This window comes from Corapipo altera, unplaced genomic scaffold (genome assembly GCF_003945725.1).
Source record: "Corapipo altera isolate COAL_440 unplaced genomic scaffold, ASM394572v1 98, whole genome shotgun sequence".
Taxonomy (NCBI): Eukaryota; Metazoa; Chordata; class Aves; order Passeriformes; family Pipridae; genus Corapipo; species Corapipo altera.
Window position 1 is genome coordinate 6,411,156 of NW_020884914.1, and position 16,626 is coordinate 6,427,781.

At 60.4% G+C, this 16,626-nt stretch overlaps 1 protein-coding gene across 2 annotated transcripts; it reads left to right on the plus strand.

The window, feature by feature from the left end:
- The first annotated feature begins 3,915 nt into the window (after nucleotides 1-3,915).
- On the plus strand, nucleotides 3,916-11,837 carry UBALD1 (UBA like domain containing 1). Of its 2 annotated transcripts, none has more exons than XM_027655031.1 (3): nucleotides 3,916-4,202; nucleotides 9,661-9,720; nucleotides 10,700-11,837. In XM_027655031.1, exons 1-3 carry the CDS (start codon nucleotides 4,095-4,097, stop codon nucleotides 11,018-11,020), a joined length of 489 nt encoding a protein of 162 aa, XP_027510832.1. In that variant the 5' UTR covers nucleotides 3,916-4,094; the 3' UTR covers nucleotides 11,021-11,837. The 2 variants fall into 2 exon arrangements, with proteins under 2 accessions (XP_027510832.1, XP_027510833.1); XM_027655032.1 differs by lacking the exon at nucleotides 3,916-4,202 and adding an exon at nucleotides 5,323-5,506.
- Nucleotides 11,838-16,626: the final 4,789 nt, after the last annotated feature.

Sequence of the window (16,626 nt, forward strand, 5' to 3'; positions counted from 1 at the left end):
GAATAAGCAAACAACCCTGAAGGGAAACGTGCTTCCAGACAGTTATTACCCTTGCAGCTGCTGTGGCCACCCCGAGTATGGTCAGTACAAGGAGCCATACGGGGCACAGGATGTCAGGGGAACGCGTACTGGGGGTGAGCACAGAGCAGGTCCAGACCTCACTCTGCTGCATCCTGTTGTGCAGCAGGGTTGACAAGGACAGAGAAAAGCATGGAATTAGCAACCAGTCCTGCTGGCCAGCCATGAAAGCTGGGTACCTCACACCTGGCACAGGGGAGCCTTGGCAGTAACTGTGCTGGGGTGCTGCCTGCTGTGTCCCCCAGGATCCTGCTGGCACCCAGAGTGACAGTGCCTCTTGCTCAACCAGCCTCTCCCTGCAAGGGTTTCTCGTGACAGGAGTTGCACAGAGAGGGAGGGGAGGGATGGAGTGAAGGATGGAGTCTGCTGACCCACACGGTGACATTCAGCCTGTGTGTGCTGGCCTGGAGCTGTCTGGCTGCTCTGTGCCTGCACAGCCACCAGTGATGCTCCTTGGGGATGGGAACAAGCCCCCTGGCAGCAGTGGGGTGACAGGAACAGCTTGTGTGCCACCAGCAGCCCTAACCCAGAAGGGTGAATCCATAACCCCCAAGGCCTCACTCTGCAGCTTATCTGGGGCTCAGTGCTGGAGCAGATCTGGCATAGCAAGGATCTCCATCTCCCCATGCCATGCTGGGGTCTGTTTGCCAGCTGGTAGCCAGCTGGCCACGAGCCTGGGGGCAAAGCTGAGCCATGTTTGCACCATGAGGCAAGGCAAGGATGGGAATTTGCACAGGGACAGAAGATGAGGGTCCTTCGCTCTTCCCTCCCACATCCTGAGCACCAAGAGCATCCTGCTCTTCCCCAGCTCAGTGAGGCATCCAAAGGGAACTGCTCCAAAGCTCTTCCCTGAGCTTTTTGGGGGACAGAATCACAGAATCTTAGAACGTTTTGGGTTGGAACGGACCTCAAAGACCACTTAGTTCCAACCCCCAGCCCTGTTCTCTCTGCAGCTGCTCACCAGGAGCCATATGGGTGAAGCAGGGAAGCGAGGAGCAGCGCCAGGTCCCGCAGCACTGGGCTGTGGGGTGTTGGCTCTGCCGGGGAAGCTGCGGCAGGAGGGTTTTGTTCCTGCAAAACCTCCACCACGGGAAGGTCCCTCCCGGGCCACTCCGAGAAAGCCGTAGGGCCCCGAGGGCGTTGCTGCCATCTGGGAGGGCAGGGGCTTTCACTGGAGAATATCCCCCGCGGGGCCCTGCTCTGTGAGATGTGTGTGAGAGACAACGACAATAGCAGCGCTGTGCCAGGGCCGGGCTCAGCCCTTCCGCCCCAAATCCCAGAGCGAGCAGAGCTGAAGGGCAGCACCTCCAGCAGCAGCAGCTTCTTTGCCCCAGCCCGGCCCACGGGCACACACAAAGGCAGGATATTGCACCACTGCCTCCTCTGTCCCTCGCAGGGGCCACTGCCAGCAGCAGGGGGAAGGAGAGAGGGAGCCTTGGGGCCGGCAGTGGGGATGCCCTCAGACCTCTCCTGGGGTCCTGCAGCACCACGGGTGGGTCCTGTGGGCTGGAGCAGCAGCAGCCCCCCAGCCCGGGGCGCTGTGGCAGCTGCAAGAAGCAGTAATAGCTCCACAAACCCTGGTGGTGCCACCTCAGTGGGTTTTGCACCTTCATCTCTGGGGTCCTCGAGACTGTATTTGTCCTTGCTTTGGTGCTGCCAGCCCCAGGTTCTGCCTGCTCCGTGCTGAGGATGGAGAGGGAGGAAGGCCATGAAGGTGGGAGGCCCTCCAGGATAGAGGGATGAAAAGACTTCCACAAGGTACAGGGTAGCCTGAGACTCCAGGTGCCATCATGCTGTGGGGTGAGAGTGGTCAAGCTGGGGAGGATCAGGGTGAAACTGGGCCAGGGCTCCTTCCCTAGGACCCTGCAGAGCCCCAGGGGTGGGGAGGAGACCTCAGCTCCTGCACTGCCTTCCAGCTCAGCAAAATGCATCCAGGAAAAGGTGAGCCTTGAGCCACTCTCCAGTACAACCTGGAGAAGAGCAGGATAGAGGAGGGATCCTTCAAATCCCTCCACAGAGCCTGGTGAGGAGGCAGAGGGGCTGAAGGGACACCCACCCTCACACTGCCACAGGTTTCTCCAGCCACCACCACCTGCCCTTGAGGAGTCTCCTTGGACAACTCTGCTGGGGAGGCAGCTACAAGCACACTTGTGTAAACAGGGAAATCTGTTTCCCTGCAAACCTCCCAGTCACCAGAGCAGCTCATCCAAAGTCCAGCTGCTCAGGGGTTTATTACCCAGCAAAGCAAATTGCTTCGTATCAGTTGTCCCCTGCCCAGAGCTGTCACTCGCTTTGTTTGTCAGGTATAACAGGGTTCAGGAGCCCTGGAGACTACACACAGTTCTTCCTCACCAGAAGGAGTGGTGAGCCCATGAACTTTGCCTCCCTAAACACTGCCCTGCTCCAAAGGGCTTCCAACCCTCTCCCAGAAGCCCTGCTGGGCCAGGCCCAGCCCTTCTCCCTTCAAACACCCAACTGCAAGGTTTCTAAAAGTTTCTGGTTCTTTCTGATTAAAATAATCCTTCAGATTTGTTTTTCCAGCTGTATTTACACTGTGCTGGCTACAGATCTCCCCTTGCTGCTTCTCTCTGGGGGTTGTCTCCTTGGAAAAATGACCTGTCACCTCTTGCTGTGTCCCACTGCCACCACTGTACAGCTGAGCTCTCACTTGGATTTAGGCAGTGACACACACAGGTGGAGGAGGAAAACCCCTCGGCCCCAGAATTTTCCAATTCTCCAAGCCCTGGAGTGCTCTGGTTACTAAAGGACACGTGGAAGATGGTGACCAGCTTTGGACAACACCAGAGCAATTCCTGCTTGGCCAGCAGAGGCTGCAAAGCCTGAGCTTCAGCTGTTTAATCCTCACGGCTCAGAAACACCTGTGGCGGCACCTAACACCTAACCATGGGCTGGGGCCAGAGGTGTCGGCGAACAAACCCCTCGTGGTGAGGATAAACCCCTCCAAACCGCAGGAGACGGCCTCAGGAAACACGGAGGGGGCTGGAGGTCTTAACGAGCCTTGCGAAGCCAGCGCTTCCCTGTGTCTTCTCCCTTGCTCTTCCCTGGCTTTCCTCCCCACAGCCGCGTGTCTGTGCCTGCTTATCCCCAGCAACACCATTGTCCGCCCGCCAGGGCCCCGAGCTTTCATCTGCCGCGGCAACTCCGCGCTTTCAAAGGAGCCTTTCACGGGACCGGGAGCCCCCTGGCACCTTCCAGAACCTTCCACGGCTGCTGCCTCTTACTTCAAGAGTCAGTGGGGTGCACGGACACGCTGCGGCTGAGGGAAAAACGGGACCAGCAGGGGCTGGAGCAAACCCCCCGTGGTTTACTGGCACTGTGGGAGGGCGCGGGGCCAAAGGGCCGCTGCTGCTGCTCCTCCACCATCTCAGGGCCCTCTGGGGGCTGTGCGGGAGCTGCGAGACAAGGGGGCTCCCGGCAGAGCCGCGCAGGTTGCGGAGGAACCGCGGGGTCCACACGTTACCGGTGCGGGGCAGAAGGGGCAGCACAGGGGCAGCACCGGCGGCCCCGCTCCCCCGGCCCGGCCCGGCCCCGCCGCTCCCGCACGTCAACAGGAAACCGCACGCGGCCCGACTGTAAACACCGCCCGCGCCCACGTGACCGCCGGGCCCCGCCCCCCGCCTCGCGCGCGGCCCCGCCCCCGCCGCCCTCCCATTGGGCGCCGCGCCGTTGTTGACCATATACGGTCAGGTACTACGGAGCCGCGGGAGCCGATTGGCTGGCCCCGCGCGTCACTCAGCGCGCGCCGCCGGCTCGGCAAACAAAGCGGGGCCTGCCGGGAGTTGTGGTCCGCAGGGGGGGTGGGCGGCGCGGCGGGAGAGGAGCGCGGACTACAGGCCCCAGGCGGCGCCGCGCGGGCCGGGCCGCGCCGGCCCCGCCCCCCGGCGGTCGTGGGCGGGGCCGGGGCGGGCGCCGTGAGTCAGTGCCCGGTAAACATTGGCGTGAGCCGCCGGCCCCGCCGTGCTGGCGGCGCCCTGAGGGCGGCGGGGGCCGCGGCCATGGACGAGCTCAAGCACCAAGTGATGATCAACCAGTTCGTGCTGGCGGCCGGCTGCGCCGCCGACCAGGCCAAGCAGCTGCTGCAAGCGGCCCACTGGCAGTTCGAGGTGAGGCCGCCGCCCCGGTGCCGGTCCCGGGCGGGGCCCCCGCGTGGGGCGGCCGCGGTGGTGGGGGCGGAATTCGGGCAGCGTGGGCCCTGCGGACACGCTGCTTCTCCCCCTCTCCGCTCGCCCACGCGCGGCGGGGCCGGGCCGGGCCCCCCGTGGGCGCCACGCGGGGCGGGGGGAGCGGGGCCACGTTGCGCGGGGGGAGGCTGGGGGGGGCAGCCCCGCCGGACCGGGGGAGCAGAACCCTCTTCTGTCCCCCCCCCGCAGCCCGCACAGACCCTCCCGTGTGGCCGTGGGCTGTAAGAGCCCCGCGCAGCCTTTCCCACGGCCCTGCCCCGGGGAGTTTTGAGTACCTCGGGCGGCCGTGGGAGAGGAGACTTTGTAGGTCAAAGCTTTTCTGGCTCCCAGACGCCTTTATTCCCCTCGCCCGCGGGCGGGATACTCCGTGACATTGACAGGGGTGAACGCCGGGCGGGGGGCGCGGGGGGGACTCTTTCGGGGCGCTCTGAGCCCCCGGAGCTGAAGTGCAAAGGAGCAAAGAGGTGTGCGGTGGCTCTCGCCGGCAAATTGCTTTCTAGACGCGATTTTTCCTCTCCTCCCGCGGCCCCGGCAGCTCCCCGGGCTGGAGCTGATGGTTTTGACGCTAATGGCACCTCGGTAATTGAGGTGTCTGCGCTGCGATGCGGGAGCAGGTCTGAGCCAGGCCGGGGAGCTGGAGGCTCCGTCTGTGCCATCCCTGCGGCTGGAGCCCCTTTCCCCCCGCTCGGGTGGGCGCCGGGCTCCTCGGCGGCGTCCGGGGGCTGTTCCCTAAGGGAAGGGCTGCCGGATGGGTCGGGAACGGTCCCGGGGTTCCCAGGTGCTCAGTCAGGCGTTCCGAGCCGAGCCGCGCGTGTCCGGGGAGCGCGGGGTGGGTTCGCAGGGATGTTGGGGAGGCCGAGCCGCGTTGCCCTCCACCGCGTCCCACTGCCGGGAGCACCGTGGCGTGGGATGTGCTGCATGTGTAGCGTGCTCTGGGGTTTGTTTACTAACACAGCCTGGCTGTGTGGCCCTCTGGGACAGGCGGGAGCCGCTTCCACCACCTCCGTGCGTTGTCGCAGAAGAGCTGGGGAGGGGATGACAAAAGTTTAACTTCTCTGTCAAAAGGCTTTTTTTTGCAGAACTTTGCCACCGTTTGGCGAGTTGCACAAGTACAAACAGCCGTCTCCTGCCGGCTGGGCACTCACATGACTCAGAGGAAGCTGGGCTGTAAACAAACGCTGCGACAACGAGCCGTTACCATGTTCCCACTCACTTTTGGTGCAACGGTCAGATAATTCCCTTTGCAAAATGGCCGCTGGGCACGGCTCCTTCTGGGAGCCACGCTGGGGAGGGAGCACCTCCCGACCACTCCTGCCTGCTCCCACCTCTTGCCCCGGTTGCTTTTGTTATTCTGGTGCAGCACCCGTTTGCTGGCTGGTGTGTGCCTGCAGTGGGTGTGAATTGGTGGAGTTCAGGCGAGTTCAGTGGTGTAAATTAATAGTGCCCTGCGAGCCAAAGTGCTGCTTCAGGGGCACGGCGTGAATTGGATCAGCCTGCTTGTACCCTGAGGGTGTTGATTCTGCCTGTAAGACCATCATGGGCAGAGGTGTTCTGCGCAGGGGGATGAGGGAGCTGAGTGGCCCAGCGGCACAACAGCAGGAGTTGGGTTCTCCCAGCTCCGTGCCTCTGTCCTGGCCAGGGCACTCCTGGCACCCATCTGCCCTGCCCAGGACCTTCCCTGCCTGTGGCAGCCCCTGGGTGTCGGTCATGGGCAGGAGGGAGAGGGAGGCTGCTGTGAAACACGGACAGCTTCAGGATGCTGGTGTTTTGGGACCACTTTGCTGGGCTCGTGCTGCTTTGGGGCTGCTCAGGGGCCCTTGTATGTGGAGGAGGATGCAATGGGGGCTGCAGAGGGGTTTTGCTACATGGAGTGGGGCGAAGGAACATCATCCAGTGAGCAGGGTGGGAGATCAGGAGAACATCTGGGATACAGCCACGTTCTGTGTGGTGTGAGCTGATCGGAGCCTGTACCGAGTTCAGGGGCTTGACCAGGGAGCCATTTGTTTTGCATCCCATCCATCCCTGGGGAACGGGGCAGCAGTGTGTGGATCACCTCTCCCACTCACTGTGACTCCATTCCTATTTCCTGGGGACTGTGGGCAGGGGTTTTCCTGTCATGCCTGGTGTAGTTTGCAGCCCTTGCAGCACCGTGAGCCCTCCCAGGGACGGCTGCCATGGGTGCCAGCCAGAATGGCAGTGCCAGCCCAGCCCTCCAGCAGCTGGAGCAGTGCCATGACTGGTCGCAGGGGGAGGTTTACAGTTCAGAGGAAGCAGCTTGGAGTGTCTCTGGCCCCTCCAGGGCCACAGGTGCTGGCTTTTTGGGAGAAGCCAGAGAGAGCAGCAGGTACCTCCTCCATGGCTGGAACCCAGCAGGCTGCCAGGCAGAGTTTGCAGAGTCTCACATGGGGCTGAGTAGTGGATCAGTCAGAAAGGTGGTGTTCAGCTTTGTTATGTGTTTGTGTCCCCTGGGGCTGCTTGGGAAGGATAAGATGAAATCTGCTTTTATAAAAGCACCCTTTCCTTCCTTTTCCTGATGCTAAGTGTGTCTCTTCAGTGTAGTGAGCCTGTGTGTGGGGAACAAGAGAAGGAGCAGGTGTCTGGCTCTGCTTGTTGTGCCCATGGTTGGATTTCCACTTCCTCTTAAGTATTTATATCTTATGAAGCCCCTTCCTTTGTGGCTCAGGGACAGGGTGCTCCCAGGGCTGCTCCAGCACCGGGGCTGCTGGGTCCCCTGTGCTGGCAGCAGATACAGCACACACCTTCAGCCACCCTCTCTCTGACTGGGTCACCACTCTTGACACCCTGGCAGGGTCCCTGTGTGATCCACCTCCTGTGAAGCTCCTGGTTTTGCATCCTGGAGGGGATACAGTGGCCTGGTCACCTGCTGAGTGTGAGAGGAGACAGGGGCTGAGCTGGGCTCGGGCTCCTCAAGCAGAGAAGCCTTAATTGGCTTTGCTGTTGCACCAGTCACCACAGCACTTGTGAGGCTGGCTGGAGACCAGGTGGCACAGGCAGCTTTGGTTACATATGTGTCCCTGGCACACTCCGAGGGGGTGGGAGTGGGTCCCTCGCCTGCAGGGCTGGGGCTCTGCAGGTCCTGGGTCCCTTGGGAGGTGGGCATTGTGCTGGGCAGAGGGGTTGCTCCTGCCGTGCTTGGAAAGGGGCAGATGGAGGGGAGGGGACACTCTTTTAGGCAGAGGGGCCTGCACTGGTGGAGTGTTTCCTCTGCCCGGTCCCAGCTGCCATCCCAGCACTGGCAGGGATCAATGGGCAGCTCAGGGGGACAGCAGGGACCTGCTCAGCCCCTGTCTGCCAGTGGCACAGTCCAAGATACGAGGCCACTTGGAAAACAGGAGCACAGAGCAGATTTAATCAGCTTATGGTATCTGGCTGCACCCACACCTCTGCCTGTGCTTCCCGTTCGCTGTTCCCCCCTTTCTTATCAGGATCTGTGGGAGCGATAGGGCCTCTGGATGTTGACATCAGACCTCACCCAGGACGAAGGGTAGCGCAGTGATGGGGGTGTCTTCTGCCTCAGAAGTGTCTGTTGGACACTTCCTTGATTCTTAGACGTGTGCTGGCCTGTTCAGAGCTCTCTCTGGGCCCACAGACCCTATTTCTGCTGTATGGCCACCGTTTAGATCCGGCAGGTCCTGCCTGTGGGCGCTGAGGGCTCTGAGTTCCCAGCCTGGCTGGGTGCAGGGCTCGGGTGTGTGTTATTAAATGCAGCTATTGCAGGGAAGAGCCTTGCCAGCCCAGCTATTGCACGCTCCCCCCAAGGTTTGGGAGCTGCCAGACTGTGCAGCAGGAATTGCTTCCCCCACCCAGATCTGGATCATTGTTTGCAGATACTGCTCTGGCTGCCACCTGGTCGTGCCAATAGTTTTCTGCTGTGTAGCCAGGAAACCATAAAACCCTTTGCCTTCCCAGGGCCTGCCAGCCTGGGTGTTAAGGGCAGAATTAGTTTTCCATTGGATCAATGAGCTGAGCTGACTCACTGTCATTTATCCCAGCCCTGGGAATGACACAGGAGCATGTGGGCACCAGGATGAAGAGCATGTGTGGTGGTAGGACTGTGGCTGCTGCAGTTGGGTAGGGTTTGGTACAACCTCCCTCTCCTTTTTCCAGGCTTTTCTGCTTTTTTTTTTTTCCCAGCAGCTTGGGTAACCCCAGTCTCTGGCTTGTAGGAAGGGAGCAAAGTCTGGGGTGGTGTGGTAGCACCCAGCCCCAGCCCTGCTCCTCACACCCTGCCTTACAGAGCTGCAGGCCCTGGAGAGAGGCCTGAATGGGACACATGGGGGCTTTTCCGCCAACCAGAACCGAATCCAAACCAGTTCTCCAACATTTCCATCAAGTCTGATCTGCAACTGAATCAAAACATTGTTTTCTAGCCCTGACTTGGTTAAAGCCTGGCACAGAACAGGGGTCAGGTTCACTAACATGGAATCACAGAATAGTTTGGGTTGGAAGGGACCTTGAAGATTATCTTGTTCTAACCCCCTGCTGTGGGCAGGGACACCTTCCACTAGACCGTGTTGTTCCAAGCCCCATCCTGGCCTTGAACACTCCCAGGGATGGGGCAGCCACAGCTTCCCTGGGCAACCCGTGCCAGGGCCTCACCACCCTCACAGGGAAGAACTTCTCCCACTGTTCCTGTATCAGTTCAGTCCTGTGCACCCCCAAAGCTCCTGATGGCTCTGCTCCTCCCAGACCTGGGCTGGGTGTCTGCCCTCCTGGCCATGCTGTTCCTCCAGCCTTCTATCCCTGCAACCCTCCTTGTTCTCTCACGTGCCTGTGGCATGTGACATATTTACCAGACTGTTACTGGTTTTAACTGGAAGCCAACCAGGACAATGTCAGTCATCACCATGCCCCGCCTGCGACCGAGTTGGAAATGCTCTGGTGTGTGAGGCAGGCACTTGCATCCCTGGGGGTGTCCTGGTGGGAATACAGTGACCATGATCACGTTCTGTTAAGGACACACATTTAACTGGTTCCTGCTGAGGTTGGGTTTGGTTTCCCTCCTCTCCCTGCACACAGTGATTGCAGAGCATGGCTGTGAGTTGTGAAATGCGTGCCAGGTTCTGCTCCAGCAGTAGCTGCTCCTCAGCGAGGATGGTGGTCCCAAATACACGTGGCTGTCACCTGCCCTGGTCCAAGCAGATGGCAGGCATGGGTCCCTGCCTGGGGACAGGGAGCAGCTGTGCCCAGCACCCTCCTGTGCAGGCAGGGGCTGTGGGTATGGTCAGCCCCCCAGGGCCTGTTTTTGGATCATCTGCGGGGTCTGTCAAAGCCCTGCCGCTGTGTGCAGGGATGAGGTGGGTGCCAAGTTTGCGTGCTGGTGGTAACACCATCTTCCCTTTTTTCTTCTTGCTTTCAGACTGCTCTCAGTGCTTTTTTCCAAGAAACAAACATCCCCTACAGCCACCACCATCAGATGGTAAGTGCTTTCACAGCTCCCCAGGGCGCAGCACCAGCTGGCGGGCGCTTCAGCCTGGTGCTGATGTCCAGCTCGCTGCTTCCCCAGCCCCAGGAGTGCAGACAGGGAAGTCTGACTGGGCACTGCCAGAGCTGCCTGCCAAGGGAGGTTTTCCTGGAGAGCAGCTGGTGCTACATAGTGGGGCAGCAGGGCTGGGAGTGCCCCCAGAGCCCTGCGGAGGGGTTGGGGCTGCACCTCCAAGAGGGATGGTCTGATGGAGGATGTTTTGGGCATGGGAGAGAGAGCATGGAGGAGCCTGAAGCACTGACCTGTGTAAACACACACACAGATACGTGGTGTTTCTCACCGAGCAGCAGCCACACGCACGAGTCCTTGTGTGCTCCCTGGAGCGTGCAAATCCCTGGAGCCTCACCGGAGCGTGCCTCTGGAAGTGTGTAAACACAGGAGAGCATGGGTGCTGCCTGCCTCTGTGCTCTTCCAGCTGTCCCCAGACTCAGTCCCTCAGCTCTCGTGCCCCGGCAGCCTGTAATCTGCTTGGGCAGATGTGTCTTAGGGATTTACTGGCTGCTGTGGCCTCATTTGACTCTCCAGGACAATTGGGGATTTGGGGCGTGCAGAGCAAGTGCCCGGCAGGGCCGGAGCATGCCCAGTCTCCTGTGGGGTGGGAGCTGGGCCTGAGCCTTGTGCCCACCAACTCAGAAAGCTGCAGGCCCAGGGTAGCACTAGTGGGTTGTGGAGCAGAGGAGTCCCCAAGCTGGGTGGGTACAGGAGTGGGCACAGGAGGTCCTGTCTGGGCCCTCTGACAAGAGCTCTCACCACAGCATCAGTTTAGACCCTTAAATAACAGCATGGTCAGCAGAGCGCGGGTCTGGGGGGGCTCACTATGCTACAGCAGTGGGGGCAGAGGGGTCTGTGTGCCTCAGTGGGAGGCAGAAGATAGAGACTCCCCCCCGCCTGACCCCGTGTCTCCTTCCCGCAGATGTGCACTCCCGCCAACACGCCGGCCACGCCGCCCAACTTCCCCGACGCCCTCACCATGTTCTCCCGCCTCAAGGCTTCCGAGAGCTTCAACAGCAGTAGCCCCGTGGCCTCCATGGCGACCTCCCCACCGCCCCCGGCCCCGCCGCTGCCCCAGCACGGGGCCTTCAACCCCGCCTGGCCCACGGCTTCTCCCCCTGGCCAGCAGCAGAGCATGTGGACTCCGGCCGCGCCGGCGCAGCCCGCGGGCTGGCCTGCCGCTGTCTCCCAGCAGGCCACCGCCGAACAGAAGGCCAACGTGACCATGGAGGCAGAGAGATGAGGCCGCGGCCAAGAGCGAACGCGGCGGGGAGGGACCCCTGCATATAAATATTTTTTTTTTTTTCCTCCCCCCCCCTCTCCGAAGAGGAGAGGAACTCTGCTGCCAGGGCGTCTGGCAGCTGCCGAGACACACACGAGAGAAATAGCTGCCTTGCATGGGTTTGGTTTGAAGTAGTTTTTACTTGTTCTCGAGCTGAATGGAGCTCCCCAGAGACAGCGGGAGGCTGCGTGGGACCGGTGCCGGCCTCTGCGTGGGACCCTGCCGCTGCCAGACTCTCCGGGAGGGAGCACCCCCTCCTCTCTTGGGACACCGGAGTTTGCATGCCAGTGACATTTACAGAGGAGGTCCCTTCTTCAGGGTCCCCTGGGCCACCCCACTAGGCCAAGTGGGTTGTGCCTGAGTGTTTCCCCCTATCCCTTGGCCCTGCTCAACTGGGTGGGGGCAGATACCCCACGAGGCTTGTTTTTTGTAAGGGGTGAAGAGAGCAAGGGCTGTTCCTGCTCCACCACAGCCTCCACCCTGCACACATCATCCTTGCCGGTGAGCAGGGCTGGGGGACACCGGCTCTTGGGGAGGCATCTGGCCCCTCACCCAGCCCCCCAGTGGGGAGCAGGGGGTGAGCCACAGTGGCCCGGCTGGGCCAGCACACCCTCCCCTCCACCCCCTGGGATGGGGTTCTCCCCAGGGCTCTTTTGCATGACACAGTGTAACCCTAGAGACTGGGATCGTTTTTAAGCCCTCTGTTCTTTTTCCCGGCGGCTGGAAGTCTCTCCGGATGCGCCGCAGCCGCTTGCAATACACGCTCTTCTGCTTTGAACCCGGTGTCTTTGCTTTGCTGCAGCAGGGGAAGGCTGCCCTGGCCCTGAGTGTTTCAGATCCCCTCTCCCAGTGGCTCTTGTGTGTCCAAGGTGGGGCTGGCTGCTCTTGAAGTTGCTCCAAACGCCCCATTCCAGTAGCACAGTGACACCAACTGCCTTTGGCCAAGTGCATCCACAGCCCAGCCCCAGCAGGAGCCAGTCCAGCTCTGGCTGCAGAGACCCCCCAGGCCAGTGGCAGGGCTGTGCTGAGCCCTCGGCTCCCTGTGTGACACCCACAGGTCCTGGTGCCTTGCTATGACCTGTCCCCTCTTTGCCAGGTCCCTTGGAGGTCGCTGTCCCTGCAGGGCCCTCTCCCAGCAAGGCTGTGCCCCTGCATCTCTGCACTCACCAGTCAATAATTAATTTGAATCTCTTATTTGTGTTGCTAAAATAAACAGTGTAGGAGCGATGGTTTTACCCTGGCTGCCTCTTGGGACAGCCTTGGCAGAGCCTGGGAGTGAGGGCTGGAGCTGGGCCTGGCTCTTGTGAGCTTCCTTGTGTGGAACTGTGCTGGAGCTGCCACCTGCAGTCCTGCCCCACTGAATGGAATGGGCCAAGCTGGTGGCATCTGGAAGGAGCCAGGGCTGTGCACCTTGTTTCCCAGCTGTGGTGGCCTGAGCACGTCAAGGCCAGGGTGGAGTCCTTCTGGGAGTGGGGGTGGTCTGTGAGGCAGGGGGTGTGCACAGAGCCCACCCAGAGGACACAGAGAAGGGAGACAACTGCCTGTGAAACACAGGTGAAGCCACATGGAGACCTGGGTGGTGGGGAGGGGAAGCTGCTTGTGACTGTCCCAGGGCCACCAGGAGCCATAGGATTGGAAAATCAAGTGCTAGACCAGAGACCTGGACATCTGACTGAGTAGAGAGAGCTCATGGGGACATGGCATAGCCCAAAAGTGTCAGACTCTGGTTGCTGAGTCCCCAGGGATGGCACAGGAGAGGCAACATAGGAGAGAGTATCTCTACGGTCCCTAGTGTTAGCCCATGACAGTGAGTGGCTGTCAGGGCAGTGTGACTTCAATTCCACCAGTCCCCCGAGGCCTGGCAGCACAGCCCTGGTGCACCTGTCCCTCCCCAGCCCCCCATGACATTTTACAGCCCTGTAAAATGGGGAGGGCTCACGGTGCTGCAGGGGCTGCAAACTACACCAGGCATGACACCTGGGTGCCAGCCCAGACACCTGTGCAGTTTGCCACCAGCCCCCGAGGAGCCTGTCTTTGTCCACATGGCAGCAATGCAGAAGGACAAACAGCCCTTACATGGGGCATGACATCCCTGGGAGCCCTTCAAGGAGTGCTTACAAGCAGGCTGAGCCCACATGGCAGGGCTGGTGGCCCAGGGCACACCCAGGACAGACATTCTCATGAGAATGGGAAAACGTAGTTGCTGTTGTGTCTGAGGATGTGCCAGGAGCAGGGCTGGAGGGCCTTCATTGCTTCAATGTGAGAAGCAGACACTTAGCACAGGGAGTCAGCCATCCCCTGCAGAGCCCCAGCCCTGCCACCACCCCATGTGCCTTGTTCACGACACCCAAGCCCTGCTCCAGCAGCACCTTGTTCATGGCTGGGTGCTCCACCATCCCACACAGGCTCCACGTGTTCCCCCAGCCCTCCCCTTTGCCTCCGTGGAGCCGCCCACCATTGTTCATCCCCAGCTCTGTCGGCATGGCATGGCCACAAAATCCGGGCATGCTGAGCTGCTTTGGAGTGGGGATGTGCCAAGTCTGGGCAAGCCTGTACTGAGCCTGGTTCAGGCACCAGCCATGGCACAAGTGTCTCCTGAGCTGAGCCTGGGGCTGTGCTCACCTGGGTGTCCTTGGTGTCACCCCACAGCTTCCTGCAGCCTCGTGCACTGCTCCTGCAGCTGGCCCAGCACCTCCCTGCCCAAACCCATCCCCTGGGGAGGACACGTAGCCCTGGGTGAAACAGGGAGGCTGCAGGACCCGGGCAAGGCAGAGAGGTGAGCTTATGGGTGGCCCCAGAGAGTGGCTAGTGAGGACATCCTGCGAGATGCCCCCGTGTGTCCCCAACAAGTGGGACGTGGGGTTGCAGCCCCCAGCACTTGGGCATGGAATGGGCACCTTCTCCATCCTGCAGGTGCTTCATCTCACACAGCACCTTCTCCAGACAGGCAGCCACCTCCTCCAAAGTCCCTGAGACAGCTAAAAACACACACCAAAGCTTTGCTCCAGACAGTGCTCACTCCTGCAGGCCCCCAGCACAGCACTGTCCCAAACCCAGGCAGCTTTACGGCCGTGGAGACCCCCTGGCACTGCTGACAGGCCCTGGGCACAGCCATGCCAGGGCACGGGGCAGAGGGACAAGGGGGCTGCAGTGGCTTGGGGACCTGGATGGGCTGGCTGAGTGTGGCCCTGCCATTCACCTGGCAAAGGTGGCACAGCCTGGCATGGCAGCCTGGTGTGACAGAGATGTCAGTGCTCATGGTGGCTGACACAGGTCCCCGTGGCCTCGTGCTCCTCCAGCAGCCAGCCCAGCCTGCCTGGGGCTCTGTGGGCCAGTACCTGTGAGGCCTCAGGACCGAGCTCCCAACCAGAGAGTTTCTGAAACTAAACAGCCCCTGGGGTTTTGGGGAGAGAGAAGAGCCCCAGCCATCCCAGGGCATTGCCAGCAAAGGAGCCTGGCACCTGGGAGCCTGCAGCACCTTACCAGTGGGCATCCCACAGAGAGGGTTCCAGTGCAGCTCCCGATGCACCTCCACCTGTGCCTGGGAGAGAAATCAGCCCTTCCACCCTGGTCCAGGAGGGGAGAGCCTGGGCAGCCCCTGGGATGGGTAGAGGGACTCCAAACCTTGCCACCACAGTGCCATTTCCAGCCCTGTGGGTCTCCCAGGACCTCAAAATCTAGAGGGCAAAATCCTCCTGGCATTGCAGGAGCAACAAGAGCAGTGGGGTAACTGGGACAGTAGGATACCCAGGGATGGATGTCTGCTCCAGTGGCTGGGAGGGTGACACAGACTCTGCCAGAAGAACCTTGCAAGTCTAATTGCTCACCCAGGCAGGTCACTGCAGCCAGGGCAGCCCCTGGGAGGCTTCAGTGCATTTTCCATAAGGATTTGCCAAAGTTCCTCATTTCTATTGCCCCATGCACCCTTGCTATCCATGCAGGTCCCCAGGGAGCCCAACCACTCTGCAAACAGCCCTACAGTAACTGTCCCAGCTCTGTGCATGCAACTCCTGGAAATTATCCTTCAGGAGCTGCAGCTGGAAGCCTTCAACAGCGGTTTTCAGGGAGCAGATGGTGGTGGTGATCTCCTGCAGCATGTCTGTGACCTGAGGAATATGGGTTTGATCGGTGATGCTGGGTCCCCACGGGCATGGGGACATGGAAAGAAGGGAAGCTAAGCAGTGGCAGAGAAGATTGGAGCTTGAGGATGTTTCTCGGGGAGCCACAGGGCTGCCACAGCATCAGCCACATCTGCCCAGTTCATGGCCATGCCCGTGGAGCTCCCCCAAACTGAAGTGAAAGATATGCGAAAGGGACAAATGTCCCAGAAGAGCTGTCACCTTTTCCCTTTGCTTGTGGTTGTGCTCAAAGCTGAGGTCACAACATGTGAGATGAGACTGGCCTGGGGCTGTCAGGTCTCCTAAGGGGTGAAGAAGTGTTGGGTTTGCTGTGGGCCAGTCCCATGTTGCCTGTGGAGACAGCAGGGCACAAGGCCACCACAACTCATTCTTGCACTGCAGTGTGCGAGCAAGGCAGATATTTCTGATGTTACCTACAGCATTTCCCACTCAGAGCCTAAACTTGAACTTGTGCTGTGGCAATGTCTTCTTCAGGATCCTGCCTTGAGATGGGACATCCTGCCTGAGAGGCAGCACTGCTGTCACCTGCAGCTTAGCCATGCTGTGCACAGAGAAGGGAGGAGAAGAGGAGCCTGCCAGGGATGCTGCTGTCCCTGCCAGGGAACTGGGGGCTGTGTGCTCCAGCCCAGGGTGACCCCAGCCCCCAGGCGTAGCTGCCAGGGCAGGATGGGACTCAACAGACCTAAATCTCAGAGCTGGAGCCGCAGGGACAGGTGAAAAGTGACTGAGACCACCTGTGGCTGGTGTTAAAATATTGCTCTTTAATTATTCCCCAACCTGAAGCTGGGGCCCATGGATCCAGAAAGGTGCCTCTGCGCTTCCCCAGGCTCCCAGGTCCCGGAGTAGCAGGTGCCATGGCATGGACATATCACTGTGTAGGGCAGGACGCAGCATGGCACCACGGGAGACAGGTGGGACATTGTAGGGCACAACCCAATGGGGCAGGTCAGTGTGTGGGCAGGACCCTGTGAGGGGTGGGATGGCACCAGAGCAGGGCATCGTGTGGGGCAGTTCGGGGCATGAGCTGAGACACCTTGTAGGGCAGGAGGTGTGTGCAGGACAGGGCTGTTCAGCCTGGAGAAGGTCTCTCTGGGGAGACCTCAGAGCCTTTCCAGTGCTTAATGAGGCTCCAAGAGAGCTGGGGAGGGACTTTGGACAAGGCCCTGGAGTGAGAGAAGAAGGGGGAACGGCTTCGAGCTGAAAGGGGAAATTTAGGTTAAGATATGTGGAAAAAATTCCCCCCTGTGTGGGTGGTGAGGCCCTGGCACAGGTTGCCCAGAGAAGCTGTGGCTGCCCCATCCCTGGAAGTGTTCCAGGCCAAGTTGGACGGGGCTTGAAGCAACTTGGTCTAGTGGAAGGTGTCCCTGCCCGTGGCAGGGGGTGGAACAAGATGAGTTTTAAGGTCCTTTCCAACTCAACCCATTCCAC